Source organism: Rhinolophus hipposideros (genome assembly GCF_964194185.1).
Source record: "Rhinolophus hipposideros genome assembly, chromosome: 19".
Taxonomy (NCBI): Eukaryota; Metazoa; Chordata; class Mammalia; order Chiroptera; family Rhinolophidae; genus Rhinolophus; species Rhinolophus hipposideros.
This window is the reverse complement of record NC_138065.1, coordinates 54,472,457-54,482,748: the sequence shown is the minus strand read 5'-3', so window position 1 is coordinate 54,482,748 and position 10,292 is coordinate 54,472,457. Positions and strand designations below refer to the sequence as shown.

The 10,292-nt window shown below is 48.1% G+C and overlaps 1 protein-coding gene across 1 annotated transcript; it reads right to left on the bottom strand.

Annotated features, from left to right (window-relative positions):
• Positions 1 to 8,902: 8,902 nt before the first annotated feature.
• On the bottom strand, positions 8,903 to 10,161 carry TSTD1 (thiosulfate sulfurtransferase like domain containing 1; the record flags this gene model as incomplete). Its single annotated transcript, XM_081026207.1, is given in 4 exon segments — positions 8,903 to 9,135; positions 9,137 to 9,226; positions 9,719 to 9,774; positions 10,137 to 10,161. Coding segments are annotated over 4 exon segments (288 nt in total). The 3' UTR covers positions 8,903 to 9,018.
• Between the last annotated feature and the right edge of the window lie 131 nt (positions 10,162 to 10,292).

Here is a 10,292-nt window from a genome sequence, read left to right as displayed (position 1 = left end):
TTGGCCGGCGCCCCGCCCCTGCGCACTCCGATTGGAGGAGGCAGCCGCCGCTCCTCGGAGTGACTCACCGCCGCCAGGTGCGGCCCCGCCCACCACACACTCCCCGGGAGGCTGGGGGGCGTCTTTTCAAGCCCGTGGCGCCTCTGATTGGCTGGGACACAGTCGCCGAAGGAGCCCGACTCCTCACCTTCCGCAGGTGAGCTCGCCCCGATTGGGCGGCGTTTCCGAAGCAGGGTCTCGGGGACTGGCCGCGGGGTGGGCTGGAGCTGCAGCAGGGGGTGCCTGGAAGGGCAGGTAGGGAGGCGGCCGTGCTGCGCACCCCGCGGAGACCCGCCTGGTTGCTTTTTGATGTTTGTTTGGCTGTAAGTTACTGGGTGCTGGAGAAACCTTGGGCGCGTCCTTTATCAAATGAAAACCTCATTAATATGCGAGGGGTGGGGGGAGAGGACCAGGAGAGAAGAGTACCATGCTGCAACCCAAAACCGTGTTCCCCTGTTGACCCCACTGGCGGCATTCACAAGCTTTGGGGGGGCCTGCGCTGAGAGGAGGAAAGGAAAAGGGAGGGCGGGAGACACCCCGGGGACAGTAGAATTACATGTCCCAAGGACTTCACGCGTAAGCACACCGGGTAACACAAATTGACAGGATTTGCTCTGTATCACTGGGACTATGAGTATGTCCTGTAACGTGTGCGATCTGTCACAAGAGCCCTGCGTCAGAATTATCTGTACGGTGACTAATGGTTGCGTGCCGACTAACCCCCTTTCTATAGACTATGTTGATACTAAACCTTTCCGTTAATATATGTTACATCATTTTTAATTGAAACTCATGTTCAACACCTTTACTGTTTGTAGTTTCCACTTGACAATGATTTAATTTTTTTTTCTTGGTCAAATTGATTTTATTGCACCATTAACACATTCATACACCGAAAAATACGCATGCACCTTGGTGGATACATTCTCTGGCATCTGAGTGGCACTAGCCTGTCACAAACCCACATCGAGAGCCGCCCAAAGAGCCATTCTCCGATGCTGTTGTTTCTCACAATTATTTAATTTTAACTGATCTTTGTGTACCCAGGTTACCTGTGGGAAAACTTCCTGAGCATTATCTCACTGCACATAAAAAGTTCATACTTTTGTAGAAAACAGTGGTATTCCTTGACCTTTTGCTCCTTTTATCTTTGTTTTCATTCCTTGGTTCACGCATCTTGGGCCAAGATCCACTTCTGGTTCTGCCGGACTTAAAGCAATGTTTATCAAGCACCTGCTGGGCGCTGCAGGGTAATAAAAAGAAATACGAACCCCAATCCCTGGCTTCAAATGGCTTACAGTCTACTTCTAGGAGAAATACAGGAAACACCCAGAGGAGAAACTTCATATTACTAAATCGAAACAAGTATTTGGGTGCCTACCATGTGCAAAGCTCTGTTCTTCACCCTCAAAGGAAATAAAGTCTTGGGGAGAGAGACACATATACACAAAGTTATGTATGAGAGTGAAGAGGCGAAGAGGGACGAGCTTGGAGAAGGGACCAGTGACTGGGCTGTGACCGGCAGAGGAAACTTGCAGGTGGGGGAGCTTGTGCAGGGGTTTAAAGGAACTCTGAGACTGATCGAAGTCTTTAGGTGGAAGGGTCATTTTAGAGGTCATTTAGATCTTCCTCTCACACTACATAGGAGGACCCATACAACCACCAAGAGTTTATGCAATACTGCTTAAAGTCTTCTAAATATTCTCAAGACGGACCACTCTGCTTTGGGTACAATTCTTAATTGTTAAAACACCCTTTCAACAAATTGGAACCTGCCTCCTGGTAACTTCCATCCACTGCTCTCTAGACTTCACAAAATATCTAATTATTCTTTGTCAATGGCAGCCCTTCCTTTAAGTATTTTCAGATATGTATTATGAGCTTTGTAAGTCTTTCCTTTTCCAAGCTAAACATCTTTATAGCCTTCAAAGAGTCTCCTTATGGTACGTATTCACAAGCCTCCCCACCCCCACCCCTATTAATGTCCCTCTGCTGGATCATCGTGTGTTTGTTACTGACCAAGGTCTGAACCAGGCGTTGGAGAAACCACCTCTCCATGGGATGGGCAGATCTCGGTTCACACCCAGATCCTCAATTTTTAGCTGTCTGTGGTTAGCCAGCACACATCTCTCTGAAACTTTCTGCATCCAAGGTAGTCATGGTAATAGTGGTATCACTTACCTTATAGCAAAACACGGATGATAAGCTAAACATGGGGCCAGGTACGTATATTTTAAATACTGAAATGGTAGCTATTTTCATCAGTCTTACAATGTAAGAATGTATTTGCAAATGTAATAGCCAAATGACACTATTGAATTATAGTCAATTTGTAGCAAACTAAAACCCACGACCTTTTACTTTCACTTGGACTACTATTAAATCAGGTCTCACATCCTATATTTGGGCAGTTCTTTCTTGATCAAAGGTTGTTTTGCATGTATCCCTATTCAACTTCTTATTTCTTGTTTTGAAAATGAAATATTAATATAAAGAAAAGTAGACGTGAAATAATGTTAATGATCACTATTAAATGAAAGAGAGTAAATGCAAATTGTATGCACCCCAGTTATTTCTGTGTGAAACAGCTGTGTGCCCATTTACAAAGCATGAAGGTAATTGTGGAGCATGCAAATCATTTGACATTCACCCATTTCCTTCTCCCACAAAGTTGTTTAAATAAATAATAAAATTTTAAATTTCATTGTCATTGACATTTGTTTTCTGTAGTCTTTTTTAAAAAAGAGCAGATTTTGTAAACTTCAAACTGGAGAGTTTGTCTGCAAAGTAGAACACTCTGAGATTATTAAACATAAACCTTGACTCTGTCATCCAGTATATTAGCAGTTGCGCCTGAATTTGTGTTACATTCAAGTTTCATAAACATGCTCTCTGTGACAAATCCAATAGGTTAATAAAGATACTGACCAAGGACGGAGTTGAAAACAATCCTGAAGTGACCTCTGGCCGAGCTGCCATGGCACACTGACAGTACTCCCTCCCCGATGTTCTGTCCTGGGAAGAAACGCTGCACTTCTGTCATATGTGTGTCTTACGGATACCTTGAATTTTACAACCAATCCTGTTGGTCACTTTACTTTGGTCTCAAGGAAGACTAAATCCACATTTGCAAATTAACTCCTGACTTCATCCTGTCTTCATCTGACTCTGCTGTTCAACTTCCCCTTAGCCACAACTAGACATACTGTCTAATAAAGTTTTTGCATCCTTTTTGGAACATAGGGTTTTGTGCGTGTGGATGCCGTGATATGCTACCCAGACTCCCCTTCAGGAAGGAGGGTTGTATCCCCCAGGTGTTGGCCTCTTTGGCAACTGCCTCCACTGAAGAGAGGCAACTAGGGCAAAGGCTCTCCCCTCCCCAGAGTCTCCTAACTGCGTCTCATGCGTCACCTTGAAAGAAGTTTCAGTGGGATACTGTGGAGGGCAACAAAACCTGTATGGAGCAGGCTAAGGAGAGAGTGTAAATTGAGGAGATAAAGGCTGTGAGTATAGACAGTTCAATCTAGATTTTGCTGAGAAGAACAACAGAGAAAAGATGAAGTAGCTGGAGGGGTGTTGGACGAAGACAGAATAGGGATTTTGTTTACGTGGAAATGCTTGTATGCGAATGGCAATGAACCAGTAGCGAGGAAAAAGAGGGGCTAGTATGAAGTACCAAGTGCCAGAGGATGGAGAAGATGGGCTCCAGAGGTCAAGCTGCGGGTTACGAGGGAGCAGAGACCAGCACGCACCACAAGAGTCAAGGATGCGGTACAGTGGTGAAGATGGTGGGAACTCAGTCTGATTTCTTCTGTTCTCAGTGCAGTCGGAGGGAAAGTCCTAAGCTGAGAATGCGGAGGAAACGGACATCAGGAGATCTGGAGTGGGGAGAAGTGCAGAAGACACTGAACACACTAGGGACACGTACTTGTCAGGGATGGTGAACAGTGTTACGTGCGTGCCCAACAGAGACTTTGGACGTGATTAACAAGAGGCCAGTCACACAGGTCTGAATGGAAATAACTTCCGCACTGTAAGATGATGAAAGAATTGGTTTTTGTGTGTGTGTGTTTAATTATTTTTTACATTGAGGTATAATTGACATATGGCATTATGTTAGTTTCAGGTGTACAACATAATGATTTGGTATTTGTATACATTGCAAAGTGACAACCACAGTTAAGTCTAGTTAACATCCGTTACCATACGTACTTACAAATTATTTTTTCTTAGGATGAGGACTCTTTTTTTTTTTTTTTAAGGAGGGTGCGGCTCACAGTGGCCCATGTGGGGATCGACCTGGCAACTTTGGTGTTGTTAGCACCACGCTCCAACCGACTGAGCTAACCAGCCACCCCGGGATGAAGACTTTTAAGATCTACTCTCTTAGCAACTTTTAAATATGCACTACAGTATGAAAGAATTCTTATTGATGGTTTCTATTTTTAAATCCTTGATCCATTTGAAATTTATCTTGGTATGTGGCATGGGGTATGGAACCTATCTATCTATCCACATGTATTGCTTTCATTACTAAGGATTTAATATATATTTTAATAAATGGTAGGGCTTGCTCCCCTCATCGACATTCTTTTTCTAGCTTTTCTTGGTTCTTCGTTTGCTTTCTTTTTCTAGCTATTCTTAATTTCAGGTAAACTGATACCTTTATGAGGCCGAGTCTTCCTTCCCAAGAACTCTTTTTTTGTGTGTCTTTTTTTAAGGTTTTTTCTCTGTGTTTGAACATTTTCTTCATATAGTCTTCAACTTTCATGGTAAGTTTATTCCAGGTTATGCAGTGAGGAACCTTCATGGAATCCACTACCGGATTAGGAGGAAAATAGTAAATAACAAAATGTCGTTCAGGTCAGTTAATTGGAGGACTTGCTTGAGGAATAGGATTAGAAACGGGAAGACTGGTAGAATGGATGAGCTGGGAGGGATTCCCACTGGGAAATACTATCAAGTCTAGTTTCTTGAGGACTCTCACCTTCCTTCTCTCATTCTCTTTAGAATCTCTGGCCATGAGCTTAAGCTATATTTTCTTTAAATTTAAAAAATCTGCTTTCCTATATCCCACTTATTGTGTAACTGTGCTTAGCTCTTCTTTGGTTCACATGAATTTCAGAAGACATAGTCTATTACTCCCACGTAAACACTAACCAAAATGAAGCTGGTGGTGTACTAAGAGCAAACAAAACAGACTTTAAGGTGGAAAGCCTCACCAGAGATAAAGACGGATGTAATGAAAAAAGGATCCATTCAGGAGGAAGCATAACAGTTCTAAATTTGTACCGTCTGATTGATAGCATGGTCTCCAAGTACATAAAATAAAAATGACAAAACTAAAAGCAGAAATAGACAAATCCCAATCACACTGAGAGATTTAAACATACCTTTGTAAGCAGCTGATACAACAGGCAGACAGAAAAATTCTAAAGAGGTAATAGATTTGAACAACATAATAAACTGGACCTAACTGACATATAAACACTGTACCCCAAGACTGCAGATTACACCCTCTTTTCAAGTGTTCATAAAACATTTATAAAAATTTACCATACACTTGGCCACAAAGCAACACTCAACAGTTTAAATGATTCAAGTCATACAGCACATGTTTTCTGACCACAGTGGTGATAAAACAGGGCCACAAGATAAAAATTCATCAAGCTGCACACCTATGACTGATTCTTCTATGAAATATAGTTTCTTTTTAATATGACATCCTTTTCCACTGCCTGTCACAAGCTCCCTTCCATCATGTTTCAAAATATCTATGCTATTTTATTTAGCATAGTGTTTATTATTCATTCTTGTATGCACATCTCCAAAACCACGTTTTATATGGCATGTACTTTACATGTTATCCCAGGAAGCTTTTACACCAATCCAAGGAGATAAGTCTTTTAAGTTCCATTTTACAGGTAAGAAAAGGGAGAGTTGGAATAGTTTAAAATAGTAACTTGCAGTGACCACTAAGTAGCACTGAGTCAGAACTGAAACTCGGAACTCTGATTCACGGCCTTCACTCTTTACATAATGTCATGCTACCATTCGTATCATTCCCAACTTTCTTCCTTTGCATTTTCCTCCCTAAACACCTGAGTAAAAATTCAACATCTGTTGAATACCTCCTATGTGCTGGGTTCTGCTTTAATTGTTGGCCAAAAGTAAATGAACAGCCTCACCCCGTAAAGAGCTCAGCTAGAGGGGCAGAGCCACGCAAGTCACAAACAGGTGTGTACCTGCCTCACTGCTCTCCTGTTTCCTTTGTCCTTCATGGAATTCAGTTTTATCATTTATCTGGTTATTTTTCTCCCTTCTCCTTCATTTTAAAAGCCCTCTGGATGATGGCAGCAAGTGTCCTGCCAAACACATTCTTCTAATTCTTGGGGAATTCAGAGTGTTTCATAAGAGACCGGAAGCTTCCCAAATGGGGCAAAGGTGAGTCAAAGCCAGGGTCAGGGAGGAGTGGAGTTTACTTGGGCCACAAGAGAAGCCAGGTAATGGAAGATAAGTTTGGAAAGGCAGGGTGACCCTGGGTCCAGACTACAGGTTACATAATAGGGCAGGCCCAGGTATATGCTGGAGTGTTGAGGCAACAAGGACCTGCTGTAAATGATCAGCACCGATGAGATAAAAATGTTACTTCAAGATTGCTCAGGCAGTGATATTTCGAAAGGTTTAAATTAGAAGATTCTGAAAGTCGGGAGGCTAGTCGAGCTCCACAAACAGCTACTGAGAACTCGTGTTAGAGGCAGTAGATGTAAGGAAACACGGGCAGTTCCTGCCTTTGCAGAGCTCACAATCGACTGCGAGAAACCATGAACATGTCATGTGGGAGCTATGATGACACAGGTACATGGGGAGCAGAAGCCTGGGGGCCGGAGCTGGGGGGCGTCAGGATCGGTGCTGTGGTTTGGAAAGGAAGACAGAAGGCAGGGATGTCACAGAGCTGGGACACTGGCTCTTAAGCCTCACCGGCTGCAACAGCCAGCTCTGTGGAAACGGAAAGAGCACCAAGGGCCAGTTAATGGGTGGGGACAGCCTGTCAAGACTATGGACCCAACGATGAGGGAGAAAGAGGAATCTGCTTTGAATAATCAAGCCAGGGAGAGGGGGCAGCTCACTCGACTCCCAGGATCCTTTGGACCCTCCATCAGCTAAACTGAACAAGGCACCGCACAGGCTGGCAAGCAGGAAGAAGCTGGGAAACCAGGTTATGGGGACAGAAGATGGCAAATGGTGGCCTAGAAAGTGGCTAAAGATGTAACTGACTGGAGAGGGGCCTGAGAAATGCTGGGGCTTTCAGTGTCTTCTTTAGGATGGGAGTTACACGTGAGCATACCATTGTCAAAGCTCAATGAACTGAACACTTAACAACTGTGCTCTTATTACAAGTAAATTATGCCTCAACTTAAGAAATGACAGAATCGAATTATAATACTTGAGGAAGGAAAAAGGGAAGACTAGAACAGTTAAGACTCAAAGAGGGAAACTGGACCCCAGGAAAATGTCCCAAGCATTCTGAGAAGCAAACAGTAACTGACACCTACTATTTTTCAGACCCTGGGCTAGCCTCTCACCTATTTCACTTTATCTCCAGACCCACGATGTCCAGCTAAGCTAGGACAGTAATGTACTGATTAGACCAGAAGGGACGGTTGTGTAAACTGTGCAGCGTGGACGGTGAGGAAAAAGATGTACAAGGGCTGGGTACCGTCCAGAAGGCAGAGGAAAAAAGGGAGGGAAGGAGGGAGGGAAGGAAGCAGAAGGAAAAGGTGAGAGAAGTGCAAGAAATGCAGGAAATGTCAGAAGGAATTTCTTCAGAAACTTGAAAAATCAGAAAATTGGGTCCATCTCTGACCCCACTCTCTCTTCCACAAATAAAGGAATAACGCTTTTTTAAAAAATCAAACTTAAGAAGTCAGAACTCTGCCATTAACATATTTAAAGGGCATGGAAGGATAAGCATCAAACTGTCGTGATGCCAGTGGGAAGTTATGCGCATACCCCTACCGTGTAGTGTGGGATTTTGCCTCAGTAAACACGTGCTTCTTCATTATTTTTACGGATTTATATTCCGTTCAGCACAGTATGGGATCGGAGGACAGTGCTGATGACAGCTGGGACCTGTTTTTGGTGGCACCGCAGCAGCCCGCACACCTACAGCCTGGGATTGACACATCTGCAGGGACGGCCTCCACCTCTACAGCCACCAGCTGGGACTGGGCACCTGAAGTTCGAGAGCGAGGGTAGACTCACTTTCCAGAAAGGACTAGACAGTAAACACCTCAGGTTTTGAAGGACGCAAAGTCTGTTACAAGCATTCTGCCACGCTGGCACAAAAGCAGCCACAGTCAGTATGTAAATGACCGGTGGTGGCCGTGAGGCCAGCGGCCCTAGTGTGCTGCCCTCTGGTCTCCAGCAGTGATTCTTGCTCCTGAGACATATTAGAATCACTCGAGGGGCTCACTTGGGGGTGCCCAGGTCTCACCCCCAAGATTCCAAATCTGGAAGGGGCCCAATTCTTTGTTTCAGCTACCAGGTGACTCTGATGTGCATCCTGGACTGAAAGCAACTGTTGTAGGAGAATTGTAGTCGCAGGACACTGCTGGGATTTTTTCTTTTGTTCAGTGTGTGTAGGGTGGGGGAGTAGATGAAGCTGCAAGAAGGACCCAGGGTTGAAGTGAGACCTAGATTAAGATCAGGACTGTTTTCAACTCACCTGACAAGCTGGATGCTTCCAGGGCTTCGATGAAATGCTCTTTATTTCATGCTTTTGCGTGTGCAGGCTGGCGCAACCCCACACGTCAGCCTCTTCGTCACGTTGAGCTACGTGTCCCTTGGGGGTGGGCTCACAGCCTAGAAGCCACCTTCCACCTAACCTCCTTTCTGGAGCCCTTCTCCATAGGCCCCTGCATAGTTGCGAGCCCTGTGGAGACAGGCCCCGGTGAGGGCAGGGCAGGCCGGGCACAGTCAGTCCCCCGTTGCTCCCCACCAGCAGCCACCCTCCCCATCCCCTCTGTATCCAGGCCGCTGGGCCAACTGGGTGGCCTGCAAGCCACGCTCGCCCATCTGACAGAAGAAACTGACTGAGATTGTCCCCTTCCAGCCTCGGCTTCTCGGCGGAGAACAAAGCCTGGACAGCAGCGGGCTCCACCTGCAGGGCACTTTCCAACCGACGCTGGGAGGGAGTCAGAGGACAGAACGGGCGGTCTCAGGTTCGGGTTCTGCCTGGAAGGACTGGGTCCCGGTGGTCGAATACGTCTCGAGGGGCCCCCCAAGCCACATGGCGGCCACCACCCCCGACCTCAAGGACAGGACGCAGCCCGCCCGCTGGGCGTCAGCCAAACCACCTGTGACCCGGGGCGGCGTGCGGAGGAGCGAGGAGAGGCGGGACTCCGAGCGTCGCCGAGAGGATGGGGGCAGCGCCTCCCCGGCGCCCGTCTCCCCCAGACCCGAGGCCCGGCTGTGCCGCCAGGCCCGCTGCAGGCGGCCTCCCCCGGGAAGCCTGGGGCGGAGGGACGGCAGAGCCTCCCCGCACCTCCCGCGCAGGCCCCTCGGCTAAGCCCCTGGGCCCACCACGTGCCGGCGCCCCTCCCAATCCCGTACCCCGAATACTGAGCGCCCCGGGGACGTCCCGGCGGCCGCTTCCCCTCCCCCCCCCAGATCTCACGTCCACGAGCCGCGCCGCCAGGAGCGAGCGGAGTTCCGGGAGCAAGACGGTGGGTGCTGCGGGGGCAGGGGCCCGAATGCCTGCAGGGCCGGGCCTCCCGGCGCCCCCCCCCCAGGCACGCCGCCCCCCCCCCGCATGTCGCCCCCCCCCGCACGCCGCCCCCCACACACACACACACACACGCCTTCCCCTCCCCCCGCACGCCGCCCCCCCACACACACACGCCTTCCCCTCCCCCCGCACGCCGCCCCCCCCACATGCCGCCACACACACACACACACACACACACACACACACACACACGCCGCCCCCAACAAGGTCGCCCCCCACCCCGCGGCACCCCAACTGGGAGGGGCAGCTGTGGACCGCGGCCACGCCCCGCACCCCACTACACTCCTCCCGGGGGCTCCCTCAGTACCTGCAGCCACGGTGCGCGCCGCCATCGCCAGCTGCGGTAATGCTGCCCGGCGGCCCACGGGCGCCGGCATCCCTCCTGCCCACCGGGAACGGAGACCGGAACCGGAAGCAACGCATAGCCTCCCGCACGGGCCCGCAGCTCCGGTTCGCCGTGCCG